The sequence below is a fragment of the Penicillium bovifimosum genome (genome assembly GCF_028826915.1).
Source record: "Penicillium bovifimosum strain IBT 22155 chromosome Unknown utg000002l_segment0_segment0, whole genome shotgun sequence".
Taxonomy (NCBI): Eukaryota; Fungi; Ascomycota; class Eurotiomycetes; order Eurotiales; family Aspergillaceae; genus Penicillium; species Penicillium bovifimosum.
The window spans coordinates 395,570-418,532 of NW_026622711.1; the positions used below are offsets into that span (position 1 = coordinate 395,570).

At 51.4% G+C, this 22,963-nt stretch overlaps 12 protein-coding genes across 12 annotated transcripts; 4 read left to right on the forward strand and 8 right to left on the reverse strand.

The window, feature by feature from the left end:
• Positions 1 to 381: 381 nt before the first annotated feature.
• On the reverse strand, positions 382 to 1,188 carry N7515_001345 (CE1 family esterase; the record flags this gene model as incomplete). The annotated part of the gene is made up of 1 exon (XM_056662089.1): positions 382 to 1,188. One exon carries the CDS (start codon positions 1,186 to 1,188, stop codon positions 382 to 384), a length of 807 nt encoding a protein of 268 aa, XP_056524202.1.
• A 1,465-nt stretch (positions 1,189 to 2,653) lies between these two features.
• Positions 2,654 to 4,161, forward strand: N7515_001346 (endo-1,4-beta-xylanase; the record flags this gene model as incomplete). Its single annotated transcript, XM_056662090.1, has 11 exons — positions 2,654 to 2,894; positions 2,956 to 2,996; positions 3,051 to 3,099; positions 3,160 to 3,281; positions 3,332 to 3,477; positions 3,529 to 3,617; positions 3,670 to 3,688; positions 3,737 to 3,755; positions 3,805 to 3,903; positions 3,954 to 4,019; positions 4,072 to 4,161. The coding sequence occupies 11 exons, from the start codon at positions 2,654 to 2,656 to the stop codon at positions 4,159 to 4,161; spliced, it is 981 nt and encodes a 326-aa protein (XP_056524203.1).
• A 490-nt stretch (positions 4,162 to 4,651) lies between these two features.
• On the reverse strand, positions 4,652 to 4,903 carry N7515_001347 (uncharacterized protein; the record flags this gene model as incomplete). The annotated part of the gene is made up of 1 exon (XM_056662091.1): positions 4,652 to 4,903. The coding sequence occupies one exon, from the start codon at positions 4,901 to 4,903 to the stop codon at positions 4,652 to 4,654; it is 252 nt and encodes an 83-aa protein (XP_056524204.1).
• A 29-nt stretch (positions 4,904 to 4,932) lies between these two features.
• N7515_001348 (uncharacterized protein) lies at positions 4,933 to 5,916 on the forward strand (the record flags this gene model as incomplete). Its single annotated transcript, XM_056662092.1, has 3 exons — positions 4,933 to 5,143; positions 5,196 to 5,503; positions 5,560 to 5,916. 3 exons carry the CDS (start codon positions 4,933 to 4,935, stop codon positions 5,914 to 5,916), a joined length of 876 nt encoding a protein of 291 aa, XP_056524205.1.
• Positions 5,917 to 6,248: 332 nt separating this feature from the next.
• On the reverse strand, positions 6,249 to 6,587 carry N7515_001349 (GAG-pre-integrase domain-containing protein; the record flags this gene model as incomplete). Its single annotated transcript, XM_056662093.1, has 1 exon — positions 6,249 to 6,587. One exon carries the CDS (start codon positions 6,585 to 6,587, stop codon positions 6,249 to 6,251), a length of 339 nt encoding a protein of 112 aa, XP_056524206.1.
• Positions 6,588 to 7,051: 464 nt separating this feature from the next.
• Positions 7,052 to 7,425, reverse strand: N7515_001350 (uncharacterized protein; the record flags this gene model as incomplete). Its single annotated transcript, XM_056662094.1, has 2 exons — positions 7,052 to 7,230; positions 7,296 to 7,425. 2 exons carry the CDS (start codon positions 7,423 to 7,425, stop codon positions 7,052 to 7,054), a joined length of 309 nt encoding a protein of 102 aa, XP_056524207.1.
• Positions 7,426 to 9,833: 2,408 nt separating this feature from the next.
• N7515_001351 (uncharacterized protein) lies at positions 9,834 to 11,261 on the reverse strand (the record flags this gene model as incomplete). Its single annotated transcript, XM_056662095.1, has 1 exon — positions 9,834 to 11,261. One exon carries the CDS (start codon positions 11,259 to 11,261, stop codon positions 9,834 to 9,836), a length of 1,428 nt encoding a protein of 475 aa, XP_056524208.1.
• Positions 11,262 to 12,199: 938 nt separating this feature from the next.
• On the reverse strand, positions 12,200 to 12,634 carry N7515_001352 (uncharacterized protein; the record flags this gene model as incomplete). The annotated part of the gene is made up of 1 exon (XM_056662096.1): positions 12,200 to 12,634. One exon carries the CDS (start codon positions 12,632 to 12,634, stop codon positions 12,200 to 12,202), a length of 435 nt encoding a protein of 144 aa, XP_056524209.1.
• Positions 12,635 to 13,871: 1,237 nt separating this feature from the next.
• On the reverse strand, positions 13,872 to 14,844 carry N7515_001353 (protein kinase-like protein; the record flags this gene model as incomplete). The annotated part of the gene is made up of 2 exons (XM_056662097.1): positions 13,872 to 14,560; positions 14,610 to 14,844. 2 exons carry the CDS (start codon positions 14,842 to 14,844, stop codon positions 13,872 to 13,874), a joined length of 924 nt encoding a protein of 307 aa, XP_056524210.1.
• A 1,821-nt stretch (positions 14,845 to 16,665) lies between these two features.
• N7515_001354 (ankyrin repeat domain-containing protein) lies at positions 16,666 to 17,858 on the forward strand (the record flags this gene model as incomplete). The annotated part of the gene is made up of 2 exons (XM_056662098.1): positions 16,666 to 17,325; positions 17,409 to 17,858. Coding segments are annotated over 2 exons (1,110 nt in total), but the record flags the coding sequence as incomplete, so codon positions are not given.
• Positions 17,859 to 19,639: 1,781 nt separating this feature from the next.
• Positions 19,640 to 21,752, forward strand: N7515_001355 (Copper amine oxidase N2-terminal; the record flags this gene model as incomplete). The annotated part of the gene is made up of 3 exons (XM_056662099.1): positions 19,640 to 20,525; positions 20,574 to 21,482; positions 21,544 to 21,752. 3 exons carry the CDS (start codon positions 19,640 to 19,642, stop codon positions 21,750 to 21,752), a joined length of 2,004 nt encoding a protein of 667 aa, XP_056524212.1.
• Positions 21,753 to 22,242: 490 nt separating this feature from the next.
• N7515_001356 (cysteine hydrolase family protein) lies at positions 22,243 to 22,824 on the reverse strand (the record flags this gene model as incomplete). Its single annotated transcript, XM_056662100.1, has 1 exon — positions 22,243 to 22,824. One exon carries the CDS (start codon positions 22,822 to 22,824, stop codon positions 22,243 to 22,245), a length of 582 nt encoding a protein of 193 aa, XP_056524213.1.
• Positions 22,825 to 22,963: the final 139 nt, after the last annotated feature.

The window sequence follows — 22,963 nt, forward strand, 5'->3', positions numbered from 1 at the left end:
ACATACGAGAACTGAGTTCCAAAGCAAACATTTATTTGATACGTTCTCCACAGTCAATATTGATAAAACCGTTCCTATTTGTATGCACAAGGAGTACGGGGGCCCAACTGGGGCCCTATGTCAGAATTCCAACATCAGGCAGGGTGCTTCAGTCGATAGCCAATGGATGGCCGTTATCGGACCTTCCCTTCCATTTTATGCCGAATCTGCCAGGACGGATCCTGAACGTGCATCCTTGTAAGCGGGAAGGTGCTATAAAAACCCCATATATTGGCCATGACCCCTGTAGTACCTAAGTGGTGCATGTACTAGTGATATCTCATGCTACATGCAGCCAGGGCTCGATGCTAAGTCCTCATACCCTCAAACGCTAGCCAAACTTCAAGCATTCATGAAAAATTCCCAGGTCGCATCCGGAGCGAGAGAACTATCAACCCCCAAGGGCGCACCATCATGTCCGCCATCATACGCAATGAACGACACTGGCTTCGAGCAGCCCTCGAAGTCCGTCCTCACAGAACCACCACTCGAAGATGCAGGCCGGCCAACATCTGCCGGCTGGCAGTGATTATTCTCAACAAACTTGTTCAACAAATTCACGCCCCCGTCGAAAGGTAGCACCGGATCATTGATCCCATGAATACCAAGATACGCAACAGGATCATAACCACCATCACAACCACTGATCAGACCACCACTCAACACACTCACAGCCCTGAACTCCTTGCCTCGCGCACAAGCGAGCGCATAGCTCATCCCACCACCATAACTGAAACCCGTTGCGAAGCGCGAGCTCTGGTCTACACAGAGGTCATTCTCAACCTGCTCGATGATAGCGTCAATGAACGCAACATCCTCGCCGTTGACGTTGGCCCAGCCGGCGTTTCTGCCGTTGGGAGCTACCAGGATCGCACTACCCTGGGCGCGACTTTCGAGACCGTACCAGGGTTGGATGCTGTCGCCGTTGGCGACGTTGTTCATGTTTCCACTCAGCCAGTGAAGGCCGAAGATGAGGTGGTATGGGTTATTTGAGTCGTAGTTGTCGGGTATTTTGAGAATGTACTCGCGGTCGTTGATATTGTGCACACCATTGGTGAGAGTGGGCTGCTTGCCGCAGCCGGAGGACGACGCGGCGTTGGCTGAGCTTAGGAAGCCTAGGGCTAAGACGGTGGACAGGAGGGAGATCATTGTTGACTGGTGCAACAACGGAAGCACAGATAGGTTCTTGGTGTTTTCAACAAGTGGAAGTTGAGAGAGTCGCCTCACTCTTTAATCTTCTTGAATCTTGATTATTGTCCGTGGACAAGAGAGAGCGAGCTCCATGGGCATGTTTAAAAGATGCTTCTCAAGTCACACGCCCAATTCAATGACATGATCGTCACAGCTCACTTCCCTAACAAGACCGGAGCTGATGGTGATGTCGTTTCAAATTGGAAGACTTCTGCATGATCGTAATCCACCGGTGTCTTTCCTGATACAGCGACAGCGTTATTCAACCCCGGGTAAATCGTATGCAGCAACAGGGATAGTTGCCACTATTTACTCTTTCTAGGGTGACAAAACTGCCAAGAAAGCGGAGAAGTTGGCCGTGTTTCTTCAGTCGGGGCGCCAAGCAAAGGATGTAACTATTCAGGGCTCAGACCACTGCAGATCACTGGCTTGATCTGTAGCCAAATCCGACGCCAAGAATCGTCTGTTTCAATGTGACACGTTTGAGATAACAGGCCATGGGCCTTCAACCATCCTTGTTTCTATAGGTAATAACTTCATGATCAGGCTATATTCTTGCATGCAGCATCGAGGTGAACCGTGAGGTTTAGGTATCGTATGATGGCTCGGAGGTTATTTGAATGCTCCGAAGAAGATCACCAATCATATCGCTTCCAGCTGAGATAAAGTTATGTACATAAATTCGGCATGAGGAGCCAATGTAGAAGTTGAACATGTTGTTGCTTTAGCTATAGAGGGTCTTGCAGTTTATCAGTAGAATTGTCACTTTCTTAGCAGTTCCCGGCAGAGCACTTAACGTGTGGGCTTGACTGCAGGGCGCACACACAGCATTTTAGCGCTAAGGGCTAAGGACGACGCTAATTCCTTGCAGGGGAGCCCAATACTTTTCCTCGTTTAGGGCCACGGTTGTCTCTAGAAGCATCTAGCTATTTTACGCCAAAAAAACGCCAAAACAGCCAGAAATGGGTAATCTGCAAGCCTGTTCCTCAAGCCACCCCCGCATACACTTGACCATACTAAGGCATATTCACAGTCAAGGGTCCGTTGCCGAGGGGCCTTCAGCGTACAGCCTGGGATGATTTCGGCTCATCGTGACCATGTCATTTACCGTGGCATCAGACCCTAGTTTCAGCCTAAACCCACCCAATCTCGCGCAGGGTCCAAAACATTGCCGTGGAATTTCAGACATCCCCTGATCGAAACCTACCTAGTTTCGTGATCGACTCGCCGGGTAAAAAGCGGAGCTGGAATCTGTCTAGATGAGGCCGTGCCTTGGTTTAGGGCTATTCTTTGCCGGACCTTGTTGACAGGTTTATTCCAGACCGCGTGTATATAAAGGAGCTCTGTTAGCTCTCTGGTGAACTCGACAATTCTCCAAGCCAGACAATATCCTACACAGTTCAATTCAACTCAATTCCTCAACATGGTTCTTGCTTTGATTCTCGCGAGGATTGCCTTCCTCGCCTCGCTCTCCTCGGCCTCTGTTATCGGCAGTCGCCAGGCTTCTGCGAGCGTCAACGATGCCTTTGTTGGCCACGGCAAGAAGTACTTCGGTACCTGTGGTGACCAAGGCACTTTGTCGAACGGCGCTACCTCGGCCATTGTCCAGGCTGATTTCGGCCAACTTACTCCGGAGAATAGCATGAAGTGGGATGCTACCGAGCGTAAGTTTACTGATGCTGTGTCTATCCTCTGATGTCGTCTTCTAACTATCATTGTCACTAGCATCCCAAGGCAGCTTCAACTTTGGTGGATCCGACTACCTTGTGAGTACTGGCAGTATAACAAAACTCAGAGGAAAAGTGTGCTGATTGTATTAGGTTGACTATGCTACGTCGAACAACAAGAAGATCCGTGGCCATACTTTGGGTAAGTCTCAAAGCTCTCGCTTGATATGAAGCTTGACCGGACATGCACTGACTGGCTCAGTCTGGCACTCCCAGCTCCCATCCTGGGTTCAAGGTATCACCGACAAAGACACCTTGACATCGGTCTTGCAGAGCCACATCACCAACGTCATGGGCCGCTACAAGGGCAAGATCTATGCTTGGGTATAGTTCTGCACCTCCTTATTTCCTCATATATTGACTAACAAATTCAGGATGTGGTCAACGAGATCCTCAACGAGGACGGCACCCTGCGTTCCAGCGTTTTCTCCAATGTACTGGGAGAAGACTTTGTTCGCATCGCCTTCGAGACTGCCCGATCGGTTGACCCGTCGGCCAAGCTCTACATCAACGACTACAAGTTGGTTCCCACAGTCAACATCGAGTACGTCTTAAACTAACTGACTATTAGCCTCGACTCTGCCAACTATGGCAAGACCCAGGGAATGGCCAGCCTTGTCAAGAAGTGGCTGTCTCAGGGCATTCCCATCGATGGCATCGGTAAGCAATGACATCTCTACCGGACATATGGCTCTTACTGACACCCTCCTAGGCTCCCAGACTCACCTTGGGTAAGACCCCTTTTTGAGCAAGTTTAGAAATTTTACTAACTGGCACAGCGCCGGTGCATCGGGAACCGTCAAAGAATAAGTCTCCCTCCCATTGTTCTGAAAATCCGCGCTAACAGCCCTTTACTGCTTTGAGCACCCTAGCTTCCTCCGGCGTCTCCGAAGTCGCCATTACCGAGCTTGATATTGCCGGCGCCAGTGACGATGACTACGTCAATGTAAGTAATCCCCCTTGTACACAGTGGGTCACTTCTAATCTGGCCTCTAGGTTGTCAACGCCTGCCTCGACGTCGAGAACTGCGTTGGAATCACCGTTTGGGGAGTCTCTGACTCGGTATGTGGGCCGAAACCTCCAGACGACATTAGTATACTGACGATGGATTTAGCAATCCTGGCGCTCGGGTGACAGCCCATTGCTCTTCGATGGAAGCTTCCAGCCTAAGTCTGCTTACAACGCCATCCTCGGTGCTCTGTAAGGACCATGCAATTGTGTGGTAGGGTATAAGCTTTAAGTGAGTGGCTCTGCCCAAGGGGCTTCTTCGGTGATTGAAAGTGGATGGAAATTGGAAAAGATAGGTTGATTGTCTAGTATTTCTGAATATATTGATGTTCAGTGAATTCACTCAAAGTAAGGCGCGTACATGCCTTTCCGGGCATTCTATATGGCTCCCTTCATTGATCCTTCTCGTGATGGTCTGAAGATAGCCTCGGTGTATAAGAGTATTGGGAACAAGCCAATGCCATAGTAGACACATATTGCCACCGCTATATTCTTCTGGAGGCAGGATAGAACTGAGGCTTGTTGCCTCGTAAATGTGGCAGGCATGAGTCGGTGTTCTTTCCTTCGCATCAGCCAACCACTTCCCCGCAACATACAGCCGAATGGGGACTGTTCCCTTTGTCTCAACTCTCAACATGCAAATGGATTCGCCAATTGAACGTCTCATTGATTGGTGGATTTGCCGACTATACGTATTGCATAAACGCATTCCTCATTCCAATCTTACCACTGAACCCTTCCCTTTGCGTGCTGCGATAACCATGGAGATGGCGTTCCCCGCATCGGAGAACATCCGCAGCCTCGGTCCACTCCAGCGACCAATCCAATCCGACCTCATTGATAATCAGCAACCCCGCATTGTCTTTGAGATGAGCCGAGATAGTTTGGAGTTGGAATTCCTCATTCTTAACAACCTCAATAATCCCCAGTCCAAACATCCAGACATACAGACAAGATCACAATAATCATGGCTCCCCCAACCGCCACCGAGACCGTCGGCAACACCGTCAGCATCCAAGCTCCCCAGTCATCCCAAGCAGAGGGTGCCGAGAAAGCCAAGATCAAGATGCAAATGCCCAAAATGCCCGTATTCGAGGATAAACTGAAAGAACGGGAATACCTCAAAGGTCGTCTAGCAGCTGCATTCCGAATCTTTGGCGACAAGGGGTACGACGAGGGTATGGATATTTCCGCAACCTATGCGAGTCATTGAACTGACGTTATCAACAGGCGTCGCCGGACATATCACCGTGCGCGATCCGGTTGATCCGAGCACGTTCTGGGTGAATCCGTTCGGCACGGCGTTCAAGCTGATGAAGGCCTCGGATTTGATCCAGGTCGACCACGACGGCAAGGTGATTGCAGGCGGCCCAAACAGGATGCTGAACGCCGCTGCGTTTATGATTCATTCTGCTATCCACGCCGCTCGACCGGATGTCAACTGCGCTGCTCACAGTCATAGTCTCCACGGTCGAGCGTTTTGCTCGCTGGGCCGCCCGCTCGATATCATCTCGCAGGATGCCTGTGCTTTCCACAATGTATGTTCTCATATCTTTCAGAGGAGCGCATGAGAATTGCCGACTAACGGAATCAGGACTTGGCGCTGTATTCATCATTCAAGGGTGTCGTGCTGGCAGAGGAAGAAGGTCAGAATATCGCCCGGGCTCTGGGTAACAAGAAGGCGGCGCTCCTGCAGAACCACGGTCTTCTGACCGTCGGCAATACCATTGAAGAGACCGTGTTTTGGTTTGTCAGTCTTGAAAAATGCTGCTATGCCCAGCTCCTCGCGGACGCAGCCGCCGCTGGACGAGGTGAAAAGACGGTCAAGATTGAAGAAGCCGATGCTGCATTCACTTACAAGACTGTGGGAACCCCCATGGCCGGCTGGTTCAGTGCGAAGCCGTTGTTTGATGTGATCCATGCAGAGACCAAGGGTGAATACTTGGAATGAGAGCCTTGGGCTTGATTCTTGGTTTGGTATAAGCACCCCTACAGCATAGGGTGGACTCGGGGCTTTGAAGCTCCGCAAATTGTACTTCTCCACCACTAGGGGATTTTGGTCTATTTCGTACAATAATTTAATGCGTTCGAAGGTTTAATGTACCTCACACGCCAGAGATGATAGACCTCCTAAGGAGTGCTGTGGACTTGTCTCACAGTGAAACGTCTAGCCCTCCAGCTGAAAGAGCCCCGGGCGGCGCTTCGAAAGTTATGAACTTCCCGACACACCCCTAATCTACCTGATTTATGTAAAGTTTAATGCAAAGGATGAGCTGACTATCATTATCCCATGTTCTCGCCTCCCCGATCCAGGCGGATGCGTCGGCAGCGAAGTTCAGGCCGCTGGTGTTGCTCGAGGAAGGAGATGAGCAATGGTGACAGGGCGTCCCTTGTCCGAATGGGCACGGCCCAGCCCCTCTGTGAAAAGTCGTCGACGATGCCAACGCTGTACCGGCTCACATCGTTACCGACGTCGAAGGGGCCCTGAATGTCGACATGCAAGAATTCGAGTTTGTGGGCGCCTCGCGTATTCGAGGATCTGTGCGGCGTTCGCTTCAGTTTGCCCTGGAGGCAGTGTATGCAAGGACACTCCTGTGGATTTGCGTCCATGCCCGTGGCCATACCTCGGAGCTTCTTTAGGTTCTGCTCGCCTAGGTGACCAAGGCGCTCGTGCCAGATGGCAGACCAGGGGTCGGAGACCGAGTATAACATCTTGTATGTCATCGGTTTGACGACTGAAGCAAAGGTCTCATCAAAGTCGACTCCCTCAATCTGCTCGAAGCCCCTCACTACCCAACGGCACTTGTACTTCACGATCTCGTTGTGTGGGCCGAGCTTGTGTTTCAGCACCCACTTTCCGTCCAGAACGTGCATAGTCTGGGCTCGTGGAACCAGTTCCCAAGTCTCGTTCGTTTCGAGGGACTTGAGCTCTCGTTCGAATGCGGGCAACCAATCGCTCCAGCGTGGGGATCGCTTCGCTTCGTCCAGGTTCCTGGTTCTTTGGTTCGGGTGGAACGAGGCGGGCCTTGGTCTGTTGGTGGACCTCATGTGGAAAAGGTTCCTCGTCAGTGGGGAGGATACCCGCGTCAGAAGCCAGAAAGCAGTATAGCGGCTTGAGGGTCGACTCGTGTGTGGTTGCGAGCAGGCCGAGGCGTCTTGGCTTGAGGGTCGACTCGTGTGTTGTTGCGAGCAGGCCGAGGCGTCTTGGGGGTTGTCCCTTGGTTACTCTGCTCGATGTCCGAGCCGGAAGAGCTGTCGATAATGTCTGAGCCACTTCAGATGAGGCTGGGGATATGGTTGGGGCCACGTCCAGGCTCCACCGAACCATACCTACAGCCTCATCTGAAGTGGCTAAGACATCATCCACTGCCCCATCCGAGGTGGCCAAAAGCATGCCTATGGCCTCATCTGAAGTGGCGCAGGCACCACCTACGGCCCCATCTGAAGTGGCCCCAACCATGTCCCCAGCCTCATCTGAAGTGGCTCAGACATTATCGACAGCTCCTCCGGCTCGGACATCGAGCAGAGCAACCAAGGGACAACCCCCAAGACGCCTCGGCCTGCTCGCAACCACACACGAGTCGACCCTCAAGCCGCTATACTGCTTTCTGGCTTCTGACGCGGGTATCCTCCCCACTGACGAGGAACCTTTTCCACATAAGGTCCACCAACAAACCAAGGCCCGCCTCGTTCCACCCGAACCAAAGAACTTGGACGAAGCGAAGCGATCCCCACGGTGGAGCGATTGGTTGCCCGCGTTCGAACGAGAGCTCAAGTCCCTCGAAACGAACGAGACTTGGGGAACTGGTTCCACGAACCAAAACTATGCACGTTCTGGACGGAAAGTGGGTGCTGAAACACAAGCTCGGCCCACACAACGAGATCGTGAAGTACAAGTGCCGTTGGGTAGTGATGGGCTTCGAGCAGATTGAGGGAGTCGACTTTGATGAGACCTTTGCTTCGGTCGTCAAACCGATGACATACAAGATGTTGTTTGCGATCGCAGCCGCCAATGACTGGGACATCGAACAGATGGATGTCCAGACTGCGTTCCTATACGGGCTGATCGACACCGAGGTCTTCGTCGAACAGCCGATAGGCTTCGAATCCCCAATCCATCCAGACTAGGTCTGTCGACTCAGAAAGGCGCTATATGGCCTCAAACACGCGCCCCGCATCTGGTTCATCACACTGCAAGAGTTCCTCACCTCCATCGGTTTCACGAGCCTGCAGCACGACCCCGCCGTCTTTGTTCGCGGAAACACATACATCGCCGTGTATGTGGATGACCTACTACTGTTTGGGCCAGATTCAGACGACATCAGTGCTGCAAAGGCCTCTCTCGCCGCCCGCTTCAGCATGGTCGACATGGGTGCAGCGAAGTATTACTTGGGCATGCAGATCCTGCGCAACAGACCCGCACGCACGCTCGAGCTTCGCCAGTCCGGCTACATTGACCAACTGCTCCACAAGTTCGGCATGGCCGACGCGAACCCGGTACCCACGCCACTCGACCCTAAGGTGAAGCTTCAACCGGCCGACGAGGGCCACACACCAACGAGAGGGCTACTGAAGATGTACCGGAGCCTCCTTGGTTCCCTCATGTACCTGATGCTATGCACGCGCGTCGACATAGCGTTTCCCATCTCTCTCCTCAGCCGCTTCCAGGCAAACCCCACCGCCGCGCATCTCTCGACCGCGAAGCGTGTGCTTCGCTATCTTGCCCACACCAGAGACCACGCACTCACACTCACGGGTGCGGAGCTGCGACTCCAGGGCTACTGCGATGCTGACTGGGGCGGCTGCCTCGACACACGACGCTCCACAGGTGGCTACAACTTTAGCATCGGCAGCGCTGCGATCAGCTGGCAGTCAAAACGCCAGCCCACCGTCGCCCTTTCATCATGCGAGGCCGAGTACATGAGCGAGACTGCTGCTGCAAAGGAGGCCATATGGCTACGCGGTCTGCTTGCCGAAATCACCAGGGAACCACCACTCGCGCCCACGGTGATTTTCGGCGACAACAAAGGCGCCTTGGACCTTGCACGCAACCCTCAATTCCACTCGCGCACCGAACACATTGACATCCAGTGGAATTTCGTCCGCGAAAGAGTGGCAGATGGCACCCTGCAGCTTCAATACATCCCCACCGAGGAGCAGACGGCTGACATCCTTACCAAGGCGCTCCCTAGACCTGCTTTCGAGCGTCACCGCGCCGGAGCCGGTCTTCATCGCACACCCTGCCCTTGATGCGACTGCCAGGGCTCGCCCCTGGCCACGTGCTCGCACCCGCCGTCTCATGCCTGCAGTTGGAGCTCGTCGCTCCCCCACCACTTACGGGGGTTGCCGCGATCGACGTCCCAGAAGGGGAGTGGACAGGTCGTCGTCTGTGACTATGATCCCCGGCCACCACCCAACGAAGATCACGGTGACACCCCACCAACGCCGAACATGGGGGAGCTAGAAGAGATGCCATCCCTCCCTTGGGTCAGGATGCTTGTGTCGAACGCACGGTCGGATGGACCCAACAGATGCTGAATATGGTTGAGCGAAAGGACAATAGACATCGAGGATAGCCTGGAACATGGGGGAGCAGGCGCCACAAGAAGAACAGTTCTCTGCCTTGGCAAAGTCACGAGGGGGAGTGTCGAAGTGAGATCGCTCCTTGCCAAGACAGGCCATGAGGGCAGGTCTGATCCCCGCTGCGGAACGGCACTAGTATGTTCCGGAGAAGACAAATGGAAGAAATCTCCATATCCAAGATAGCTCTAGACAATACACAACCTGACAAGCTCATAAACATCATTTCTTCCCAAGTCACTAGATGATATTTCAACAAGAGGAATGCATATATACAAAACGCCTCCATCATCCCCGATAATCCAACACCACCTTCAACCGCACGGGACCAGGTGCGGCAGCACCCCCAATCCCATTAACATGTTTCTTCGACTTAATATAAGCATCAACCACCTTGCCAGCACCAGTCGTAATAACCGAGCACCCCTTCCCATCAGCCTGACAAATCGACATCCCCTGCACATGTTGCTCCGCAACCTGAGCCTGAATAGCAGACACATCCCAGCCCGACCACCCATTATTCTCCCCATCACCGAAGCTAAACTCACCCCAGGTACACGAATACCCGCCCCACTGATCAGTAGGTAACTTCCCACCGGGCGCAGCACCCCATGCACCCTCCGAGTCCTCATCAAACGCAACATAGCGCGTCTCACCAGGCGCAAGCGTGAACGTTAGAGCAGAGTGGCCATACCAGCCAGTCAACTTCCCATCCGGTCCGATTTTGTTCCAAACCACCACAGTCCAAGGCTCATTGTTCGAGCCGGTGAACTGCGCCACGTATTTGTAGAGATGGGCCTGGGCGGGACTGACAAGGATGATATTACTTCCCCAGGGCTTGCCGACGTTGCCACGGTAGTTGATCTCCCTTTCTTGTGGTGGAGATGGTTGAGTCCGGCCGCCGAATCCCTTGGTTGAGAATTGTCCTTTCGGTGGTAGTGCTGTCCAATCCACTGGTGGCGGGGTCTCTGGCTTTTGTCCTGGAAGGATCTCGTTGACTACCGGTAGATCTGGGAGGACCTGGCCTGGTAGACCGAGAACAGTGTCTATTGGCCCGTTGACTTTGGTCTTTGGGCGATGAGCAGGCGCGGGACCGCCTTTTGCTGGGACGGATTTTGCTTCTTCGGACAAGCCCCCTGGGAGCGTGTCTGCTAGTGGAATGGCTTTTCCTGCGTTTGGAGATTCCGAGGCTGTATTTGCAGGTGGTGCAGGACCGGCTCCGGGGTTTGCAGTAACTCGTACGGTATTCGTTGCAGTTTTGGTGATTGTTTTTGTCTTGTAGCTGGTTGTGGTCTCCTCCGGTTCGGTTGGGCGAGTGAACTGGGTCTGAGCAGGCTGGATATTCGTCGGCGCAGGGAGAATCGCTTCCGCCTGCTGCTGCAATTGATACCAGTGTTTTTGAAATGGTTCTGGGATGTCCGGTTTATACAGTGTAGGTTCAGGTCCCTCCCTCACGAGAGTAAGCGTAGAGTGAATGGTGCTGATTGGAGCGCACTTCCCGTAAACCGTAGTCGTAGTCGTGCGGGTGACTGATTCCACCACAAAGTCATCGGGGAGATGAGGCACATTCGCCACAGCCAAGGCTCTGGGTTCCAGGTTTTCTGCAGGTGGCATCAAATGGCGATGGCGATGTAGGTGAGCATGATGGTGGTGCAAGCCAGCGAAGGCGTACCCAACGAAGCCTGCGAGAAGGAACGGGATTGAAGCGCTTCGCATTGCAAAAAAAAGAAAGTTGGATCGGCAGTATTTTTGTGTAGATCAAGCAGCCAATATTGACGCGATCTAGAAGACGTCAATGGGTTTGATTCCAAAAATAAAGTAGTATATGCGCTTAGTTAGTCAAATCCATGTCGATGGCGCGATCTTGCGGTTGGCGTAGTCGATGGGCGAACAACGCGATCAGGGGACGCGACTTTGTTTTATATGGCCCTTGGGGCAAGGCTCTGGACATTTCATGAGGAATGTCCAACTTGGCGAGTGAAGGGCAAAGGGACAGTAGCAGCCGTGAATTCCGGCCTCCTTGGCCAGTCTTGGGGCCAAGTCCGCGCATCTGTTTTTCCATGATAAGTTGATGACCTTGGAAGTGGATTTGGATTCAAGTGTGAATGGTTCATTCGGTTAATGGTCACCACAAGTCATAGAGTCAATAACGGTCGGAGACAGGCTCAGGAGAAGTTCGTGCCGAAGCCGATGGGCCATGTTCTCCCATGAAGCCCCTCGCGTCGCATTCCGGCCCTGAACACCTCCCTTGTCTTTTCTCAACCATACGTACTTGGAGACTTCAACTCATTCATTGAATAAGATTGCCTTGTGTAATCGGAATCGAATCTTGTATAAGCGAATAGAAGTAGTTAATGGACCTGGACGTATCGGATAATCCGTGCATGCTGTTTCGGCTAGTAGCTAGATTTTGCCTGCTGGTACCAGAGCATTCAAGAATTGTATCTGACTTGGCTGGTAATGGCGGGCTCTGATTCCCGAAAATTCTTAGTAGCTCTTTGAGCGAAAAAAAACCGAACAGTCCACGTTTCTCTAACTCTTGACATATGTAGTTCTTTTGTGGATGCTGCATTCATGCTGGTATCGGTCTCCTCTGTGACTTGTTCTTTGAGCAGTTTCTCCGTAGCCATGGCTAGGCTTGCAATGGTGGGAAACTAGTTGTGCCAGCACTTGGAAATCAAGTCGCCAATTGGATCACAACCTATGACTGGAAACTGCATGTCCCGCAGTAACTCATTGAGCTTTATACCACGGTCACGCCGCTCGCTCGTGAGAATCTTATCCCCGTATACTTCCATGCCGTAGTTGATGAAGTAGTATATAGAGCCAAGTGCGAATTGCTCGGTTCGTGGTCCCAGTAGTCCGGCGCCATACACCTCTTTCACATCATATCCCGGTTCATTTCCCTTCAACTCCCTTCCCCACGGCGCTTGGCAAACCAAAAACGGTGTTCCAAATGGCGCTGTATAGTCAAAATCTGTAACTTTGATTCTGAGGTTACCGTCAAGGAGAATATTTTCCGGTCGGAGGTCACCGTGGGCGAGATTCAGCGATTCAAGGAAAGCGATGGCTTGGGTAATGCCATTCATCCATGCTAATCGTAGGTGCAGCGGTTCCAATCGGTACAAGATAAGGTTCTTGCCGGGCCTGCGGCCCGGGGAGGGATGAATCCCCCAAGTAACACGGGCGGGCGTGAAGCGTGTACCTGTAACTGTAAGTGTTATCGATATACAAAAAGGGAACAGCCTGGTAGTTAGGTGTACAGTACCTTCGTAATAAAATATCAGCAAAAATATTCTGTCCAGTTGACAGGATTCACTTGTGCCAAGTTTCAGGCATGTGCTTAGCGATAGCGAGATTACCGTCAACTGGCGAGCCTCCAGCCAACTGGGGAACCTCTAGCCAACTGGCAAGCCTATTCGTACGAATTTCCCCAATAATCCAGCATGTATCCATGTACAGCGAGCTAAATCGAGTGGACGACAACATCATGATTATTATCACACAGCGACACGCGCCGCGTCTTATCTGATGTGTAATTCCATGGCAAATGGTATCACTTGTTCAAAAGTTGGTTCACAAACTGCTTAATCTCATCGACCTCGAACTCAGCGGTAGCTAGGTAGTGTGCTTAATAGGTTTAAAAACATAACTATTTGTTGACATGCCTATTTAATAGCTTTGATCAAGATATACACCACCAGGTTGATATGAGCCTTAGAGCATCCACGCCAGGTAGGGAGAATAGGGTACGGAGTTACGGCCAGACCAAGAGACCGAAGCAGGGCGCGGCAGGAAGCCACTGATCGAGAGGCGCCAGGATGCGAATGAAGCCAACACTATCATCATGTAGCCAATCAACACAGGGGGAGTTACCGCCAGACCAAGACACAAAAGCAGCGCCAACACCGACAGTGGTGGGTAAGCACAAAGGGACAGATACAAAAGTGAGGACTGCAGGTCCCACCTCAGCTGAGGTTCCAACTCCAAGTTCCCCAAAAGGCTGATTCAAACATTAGCACGCTGAAACACGCACCCTTTGCATGATAACATTGGAAGAGGATTTGAAAATAACTGTGAATGGTTCATTCGGTAATTTGGTTAAAGGTAAGTGATGAAGTCAGTAACGGTCGGCGATATTGTTCAAAATTGAAGGCGGTGCAATATTCTCCCATGAAGCCCCTCGCGTCGCATTCCGGCCCTCCCCTTGTCTTTTCTCGCGAACCATACGTTGTACCGGTACGCAGTAAAGAATTGTAGGGGATTTGAGTTGGCTTGAAATACAAAAATCTTGCCAGATATTGCCTGTGATTCGCCGAAAAGTTACTAGACCGGAGGGCTCTTCGAGCGAAGGAAACCAAACAGTCCACGTTTCTCCAATTCTTGACATAGTTCTTTTGTGGATGCTGCATTCTTGCTGGTATCGGCATCTGAGTTGGTTTCCTCTGTGACTTGTTCTTCGAGCAGTTTCTCTGTAGCCATGGCTAGGCTTGCAATGGTGGGAAACTGGTTGTGCCAGCACTTGGAAATCAAGTCGCCAATTGGATCACAATCAATGACTGGAAACTGCATGTCCTGCAGTAACTCACTCATCTTTATATAACGATTACGCGGATCGCTCGTGAGAATCTTATCCCCGTATACTTCCATCCCGTAGTTGATGAAGTAGTATATAGAGCCAAGGGCGAATTGCTCGGTTCGAGGTCCCAGTAATCCGGCACCATACGCCTCTTCCACATCATACCCCGGTTCATTCTCCCTCAGCGTTCTTCCCGAAGGCTCCTGGCAAACCAGAAACGGTGTTCCAAATGGCGCTGTATAGTCAAAATCTGTAACTTTGATTCTGAGGTTGCCGTCAAGGAGAATATTGTCCGGTCGGAGATCACCGTGGGCGAGATTCAGCGTTTCAAGGAAAGCGATGGCTTGGGTAACACTATTCATCCATGCTAATCGTAGGTGCAGCGGTTCCAATCGGTTCACACTGGTAACCACGTCGGTTTTGCGGTCGATTTCGTCTGTTCGATTGGTCAATAATCATTATGCAAAAGATATCAGCCCTATCACTTTTCATATGTTCAAGGAAGATCCCCTCGTTCGTAGAGTAGAAACACTGCACAATAAATGCGCAGGCTGCTTGCTGGGAGAAAGTTTTATAGATCTGTAGTTCGTTACAGAATTGCTGTCTGGCGAAATCGTCGTCTTGTGGGATTTTGACCACAACACCAGGGCTGACTTGATAGACAAAAGATATGCCTCCCCTGGCAATGGATTCCACATCTTGAAATTCTCGTGTGTCCATGCTGAGTTTCGCAAGATGTGACAGGACTATAGTATTCTTTCGAAGATCGAGGTCTTGGCGGGAAATCAGAATCAGCGAGGCTTGCGGATGAGAGGGAAGATCAAAGGGTGGGATGAAAGGCCTTTTTGAAATCCTCGGACTGGATTATGACGGGATCCTCGTCACAGTCTAAGTCAAGGTGGAAGATCCGATTGGATCGGTGCTGGCATGACTCGCAATTGCAGCTATATTTCGGGTCGGTATACTTGGGCGATGAGAAGCGGTGACGAGGTCCAGATAGGCTGGAAGTTAGTGGAGGTCTATCCTAGGCGCTTCCCGTGGCGACGAGGCTACTAGAGCCTAGAGGTACATGGAGAGGGCCTAAACCTACGCGTGGTCATACGCAAGCTTGCAGGACTTGTCACTTGACTGGATAAGACAGGGGTAATAACTTCTTACACCGCCCTTCCGCGGTTCCCCACCAGGTATCCTTTAAAGTGGCAGGGGTATCAGTGGAAGATGGATCGGAAAGTGGAAATTACCTACTGTGTTCTATATCCACGCGGGACTGGGACGACACCCGAAAAGCATCGGGATTTCCATGCGTTATCGATAAGAATGGATAAAAAACTACATGGGAAATGCGCTTCGGCAGCGCCAATGGAAGTGATCTCTACTTGGTCGTGATTTGATCCATTCAGACCACGCCCAAATTTAGCCCCAGAGACCAATCCCGTGCTTGAAAGTGTTTTCCAGCGTCCTCCAGCATCCTCGGCGTAAGTAGTAAGTAGAGACAGACTGTAAATGTCTCCGGCCAACCCGCTTTTGGAAGCCATACAGATAGAGGGATAGTGTTCGTGCCTAACAGGCTGTATCGCAATAGGAGTGGCCGGTGTTATGACACTGACAGAACTTAAGAGATTGATTCTACAGCTTTTGTGCAAACTGTGGGTTGAAGCCGGATCACGCTCCATTCCAGGGCCTCTACGCCCTTTGAAGTCACTTTTGGAGTTCACAGTAGGTAATATACACGAATCGGCAAGTCATTAGACAAAGTGCTGCATATAAAGCGAGCTAGATTGGGTTAATGGATACTTCATCATCATCATCATCAGATAGAGTGCAGCGGGAGAGATACCAGGTACAAATTAAAAACTAAAATGAGCAACGACAGCTCAATGTCAAGCCGAGTACGGCAACCTCAAGCTGTGGGAAAGTCAGAGGATTGAACCGAGAAGAAGCAGGGAGAAAGAGCAGAAAGGACAATTTGGGGAAACTGCGAGGTTGCTCTTGCTGCATACATGACAAACAATTAGAACGTTCGAGGAAGCTGCATGCACGGAGAGTCCCTTCCTATTCGGGCAGTGTCGATGTTTGTTCAACTCTCACAAACATAAATAAAGGACACGCACTTTTGTTTTCTTTCTCCATAACAACACGCACTGTGTCTCCTCTACTTTTAACAACACGCACTTTGCCTTCCCTCACCACCACGCACCTTCTCTCTTCTTAATACCACGCACCTAATATCCATTTCGTCTGAATTATTATCCGGTATCAGACGAATCTGTGAGTGCCAGTGTTTGTCTCCCAAAATTTGGTTTGCAACTAACGTATATAAGCACAAGATGGCGGAACCTGATACTGCGGGTATTCTTACAACACTGCCACCGGAAACAATTCGGTTGGCGCACTCTCTCGTGGCCCTTTGCAGGGAATCATGACCTACGACATTGCTCGATCTACCTGTGGAGTTGCTCTGGCTTATTGAGCGGCAGCTACCTGACAAAGACGTTTACAGTCTTTGCCTAACCAACCGTTATCTGTATCACGTCTTGAGTGATTCCCTTTGCCGGCGAGGTAATCCTGAATTTTCGTGCGTTACTATGGAGTCTACTACGGAACAATAAGCAAGCGTTCGCCAAGGCAGTCGAAGCACTGTCTGCTCTTCCAAGAACAGCTCCATGGCAGACATTCTCATTGCTGCCTCTGATCAATAACCAGAATGCGCAGCTGTTAGGGCTCATGGCTTCCAAAGGCGGCCTGCTCGGCCAGCTACTCGAGGAACTGATCGAGTTCGTCCTTTCTGTCGCAGGATCCCACGAACAACCCGCTCAGGCTAGCAAGTGGCAGTGCATTAAAAACTGTTTGAAATGGGGTGTGAACCCGAACTATGTCTTCGATGACGGGATGTCCTTGATGGCACATGCCATCGTGAAGTCAACAGTGAATCCGTACAAACAGTACAGGGAGGTGAAGATTTTACTTGCTTATGGGGCTGACACAGGCTGTCTCACTTCGCTACCGGACAAGGATTCAATGCTGCATCTAGCATGCCTTTATTATCAGCCTAAGATCGTGCAGGAGTTGCTCGAAAAAGCCGCAGACCCTAACCTGAGAGACGCGTACAACCGCACACCCATCCATAGGTTATTCGACAGGCACGAACTCAAGTCGAGAGACCGGGACTACCTGCTTGACATTCTCCTCGCGGACCCAACCGTCAGAATCGATGAACGTGATGGCAATGGTCGGACCCCATCAAGCCTTGCTGCGGGCCACTCAGTCAACTTATCGATGGCTAGAAATTCGTCAGCAGAGTTGTTTATTTGCCGGAGAGGGTCGACCTCAATTCTCAAGACAACGAGGGGAAAACACCGCTTTGTCACGCCATTTCCATCGGCGATTGTTACATGGTCCGTCTTTTCGTCCCACAGGACAGACTTGATCCCAACCTCGGTCCGGCAGATGCATTCCCTCTGCTTCTCGCTGTTAATTTTGATAAGCTGGCGGTTCTTGAAATTTTGCTAGACTCGAGACAACTCGATCTGAACAAGCAAACTAGCGAAGGGGAGACCGCCTTGCTGAGGGCAATTCATATTGGCAATAGGGAAGCCGTAAAGTTGCTTGCCCGAGCTGGTGTCAATCCCGACATCGAATCACGCGAAGGTGAGGAGACAGCACGAGAGGCGGCCCTCAATGCGGGTATCCTTGTCAGCTGGCTTGTCAGCTGGAAAAGGCCTCGCCTGAACTAGGTGGCTGGGCGTCTAAGTTGCTGGTGCCAAAGGCGCTACAGCACCACAGGCATCACTGGATGCATGTATGGTATCAGATGGAAGGCTCTCCGGACTAAATGAGGGTCAGTCGGATGTTTCAACTTGCTGCTCGGATGGATTCGCGGTTCCAAAAGAGAACCAGCGTAATTTTTTCAAAGGAAGATGATAGGCATGGCTAAGTCTGCTTGTGTTTAAGGAAGGTCGATCTATTCCATAGTTTCTACCCAACAATACCAGCACTGCCCTGTCTTATCTGAGAATGCGAGTCCTACTCCGTACTAGTGTAGTATGTAGATGACTGCCTGTGGACATTTTGCCGGATCTATAGACATTGAATGCCATATAGACACCCATCGACCTCTCTAAGTTGACAGGACTGCCCAGATGGACGTCAACAGCTGGAATATCGCCGCATTCCACTACGTGCGGTTTCCAATCCACTGGACAGCCTACAGGTGACTCGTGTTTTGGTTCTATTGGAATCGCAGTAGCGGTGGTAACATGGAGAACAACGAGACCGAGAATGATTTCCACACAACTTCATGAGTGTGAACGACCACTTGGACCAACTTCATGCTCAGGTCGCCACTATCGCAGCTACTGGCACGACAAATCCGCGCATGCCCAAAGCTGCGGTAGGCGGCCTGAGCATGAAGTTGGTCCAAGTGGTCGTTCACACTCATGAAGCTGTGACTGTAATTGTTGCCCAACAACTCCAGGTTGTTCCTAACTTCTTGCACAAGGTTTTTCAGCTCCTAAATACAAATATCACGTTCGTCAGGGGAACATGGGCCTAGTCTCCGGAATTGACTTGAGACATGATGAGGTTGACTCGAAGCTTGATTCGAGTCTGTGTTCACTGTTCAATGTGTTACGCTCGACCAACTAAGACATGATTGGTCTGATTAAGGTCCGTGCAGAGCTCGTATCCACAAAAGTGGATTCATTGCGGAGCAAGATCGACATGGGTCCGGGTAAAAGATTCAGAAAATCGAGTTGCTAGTGGTCTTAGCCTCTTAGGTCTACAGTAAGTCTAACCGTGGATGAAGAGGAGAAGAGTGAGAGAGAGCAGGCAGGCTACGTAGTATCTGGGTTTTATCAAACATGGGCTGCCTCAGGCGCACAGACATCCAACAATAAATCCAGTAATCCAGGCGTAGCGACTTTCCTAATATTGCTCTGCCACCTATGACTCATGAGCTACTTGTATTTGGAAAGGGATACTCTAAGATAATGATTCATATTGGATTATATGAAGAGTTATACAGGATAATGTGAGTTAAAAAAACACTTCCATCCCGGCCGACCAACATTTTAGGATACTATCGGCGCTCACGTGATCTTACTGTCACCTGACCACTATCTCCCATTCAGCGAACCGTGGAAATCATAGGGACGGGAACACTCCGAAGTGTATCTAACAACATCTACACTTAGTTATCGTACATGAAATGTAAAACTTGGAGAGATTGCATGTTACTTAATACTGACTTCGCATCCCGAGGTCTTCTCCAAATATGCTCCAACCCCTCTATTAACTCCGCAATGCTCCGCCCAGCTTATCGGAAATGAATGCGCTAAACTGTTTGGGGCGAAAGATGCGCCGAAGGGTTCCCTCCTGACCAATCAGATCATCCCAGCTCGGCGAAAGATTTGCCCAAAAGGGAACGAACTGGATGGCCCAGGATTTCGTCTGCATATAAATCCACTGCCATGCCCGCAGAAAGCATCCTCCCTGACCATTATTCACATCATCCATAATGGCAAGCCTTCACCCCTTCGATCCCATCACACCTGGAGAGATCCAGGTGGCAGTCTCCGTTTTGGAGTCCGCCTTCCCTGGTGTCAAGCTGCGCTACAAGCGCATCGATCTCCAGGAACCAGCCAAGCATGAAGTGGTCCCATACCTCGAGGCTGAACGCCTTGGTAAGGTCCGCCCGCGCAAGCCAGCCCGCTTGCTGATGGCCCTCTTCCACCGGTTGGACAACGGGTCCTTTTTCAAGGCTCTGATCAACGCAGACACCAAGTCCATCGTGTCAGCGAAAGAGTTGCCCAAGGATGTCCAGGGACCTGCAGATGTTGATGAAATGATCGAGATTGAGCAGATTTGTCTTAACCACCCAGCTGTCAAGGCCGAGATTGAAAAATTGAAGCTTCCAGCTGGCCACACTGTCTGCATGGACCCTTGGATCTACGGAACTGATGACGCGGCGGAGACTCGGCGTTTGTTTCAGTGCTACATGTACATCGTGGCCGTTGATCACCCACAGAACAACCAGTATTCGCTACCCTGCCAATTCTCCCCGGTCATCGATGGCATCACCCACGAGCTGGTCAGGATGGATTATTTACCTGGTGGGGCCGATGCTCGGACCACCGAGACCCAGCCCTGGAAGCAGGTTCCTACTGTGCAATACGCGCATGAACTGCTCGATGAGCCTCTGCGAACAGACTTGAAGCCTTACATCGTCCAGCAACCGGAGGGAGCGTCATTCAATGTCATTGGCAACGCCGTGTCATGGCAGAAGTGGCGGTTCCGCGTGGGTTACAACAACCGAGAGGGTCTGGTACTGCACAACGTGACCTACGATGGTCGCAACACCTTCTACCGCCTCTCGCTCTCTGAGATGACAGTCCCCTACGGCGGTATGTTCCACTCCTTCCTCTTTAGCGACAAAATCTAATTAATTCTAGATCCTCGTCCGCCTTACCACCGCAAGCAGGCCTTTGACGTTGGTGATGTCGGCTTTGGTATCACCGCCAACCAACTGACCCTCGGTTGCGACTGTCTCGGACACATCAAGTATTTCGACGGCTACCGCACAGACGCACAAGGAACTCCAATCCAACTCAAAAATGTCATCTGTATGCACGAACAGGACAATGGCCTCCAGCACAAACACACCAACTACCGCACTGGCGCAGCGACTGTCGTCCGCAACCGCCAACTCGTGATCCAGATGATCTGCACCGTCGGGAACTACGAATACATCTTCGCCTACATCCTCGACCAAGCAGCGAACATTGAGCTCGAGGTTCGGGCCACCGGTATCCTCTCCACAGTTCCCTTTGACAACTCAAACGGCGAGACCGTACCATGGGGCACCAACGTCGGACCAGGCGTTATGGCCCCATTCCACCAGCACATGTTCTCACTCCGCATCGACCCCGCCATAGACGGCTTCAAGAACACAGTCTACTACGAAGACAGTGTCCCCATGCCCGAGGATGACAAGAACCCATGGCTCGTCGGGTACACGACCGAACAGAACGTCATCAAGTCCAGCGGCAGCGCCTTCACAAGCGTCGACCGCCACCGCGTCTTCAAAATCCGCAACGACTCCATCATCAACCCCATCACCCACCACCCAATCGCCTACAAGCTCCAAACCAGCCCCAGCCAGATGATGCTCGCTTCGCCGAAATCCTTCGGCAACAAGCGCGCTCGCTTCGCGAACCGTCCGATCTGGGTTACCAAATACCAGGACGACGAGCTCTTCGCCGCCGGCGAGTTCACAAATCAAAGCAAGCAGTCCGAGGGTGTCGATGTGTGGGCTGGACGCAACGATGCAGTCGAGAACGAAGATGTCGTTCTCTGGCACAGTATGTTTATCCCCATTCCTTGAATCCCTGATAACACACAGCAGTTACTAATCTTCTGTAGCCTTCGGCCTCACTCACAACCCCCGCATTGAGGATTTCCCCGTCATGCCCATGGAGCGCGTCAGTGTGATGCTCAAGCCGGACGGATTCTTCACTAAGAACCCTGCGCTGGATGTACCTGCCTCAACTCAGTCGTTCAATAAGTCGACTGAGCACCCGGAGCCGGCTTGCTGTGCTGCTCCTCAGGAGCGGGGACAGGTGAAGCTGTAGAAATTATATATGAACCGAAAAACAGCGGCAAATATGTACATGAATTCTCTAGCGAATATAACGACGTTCTTCCAACGAATGCAATTGAAACTTGGCTCTGCACCTTCAAAGACTGTATGCCTCTCTAGTTTTTCAAGACTCGAAACTGGACGTCATAATCGCCTAGGGCAGGGACTGGGTGATCGTCTACTGAACATAGGCTCTCTTACTCATTTGGTCACTCAGGACCCGCACAACATACCTACTTTGAAGAGATGAAGCCGCATGATGAATTGGATAAGAGCTAAAGAAAGAGCTGCAGAGATATGAAATACCGTTTCCCAATCTATCCGAAAGTCTGACTGTCTCACAGTGGAACTACCCAGTGGCCGGGTACCCGAGTCAGTCGACGCCACCGATCAACTCCACGCCGAGTCATTTCCGTCAGACACAACTTTACATAACGAAACCAACGTGAACGAACCACAGCGCAAACACCAAAAGACATCCTCTAGTTGTCAGTGGTCTGGCTGGAAGAAAGACTCTCGACCCACTGCTCCGCGGAGACAACCTTCGAACTACGCGGAAAGACCATCTCCATAAACAGACGGTGTGCCTCTTCCGAACGATCCATGCAACAGTCCTTCAGCACAGTAACACGGTAGTCCCCATTAACCAAGTAATTCACAGTAGACATCACAGCATTGCTAGTGACCACGCCAGCGACAACAATATCGTTGGATCTAAGAGCCCGCAAAATCATCTCAAGGTCCGTACCATTGAGAGCCGAGGAACGATGCTTGGTGACGATTACCTCGTGGGCCGCGGGTTTGATGGTTGTGTGGACTTGTGTCGAGGGATAGTTATTGATGAAGCCGCCGCGTGTGACGAATGCCATAGGGGATAGGGATGGGTGTCCCTCGGGGATTTCTGGATAGCCTGGACGGAAGGCCGTGACGACGTAGATGATGGGGACCGTTGCCTTGCGTGCGGCCTCGATGGTTGAGGCGAGGCGTTGGAGCAAGGGCTCTGTGTTTTCGAGGCGGTCGATGATCCCGTTTTGGACGTCGAGGATCAGTAGGACGGGTTTCATGGTGGCTGGTGGTTGATTTGTGAAGTTTGGGAGTTTGATGGATGAAAGTTTTGATGGATGAAAGTACTAATGGATGAGAAAGAGAAGTCCAGGAGGAAAGCAGAGCAAACCTTCTACACTCTTCGATGAGACTTTGCGG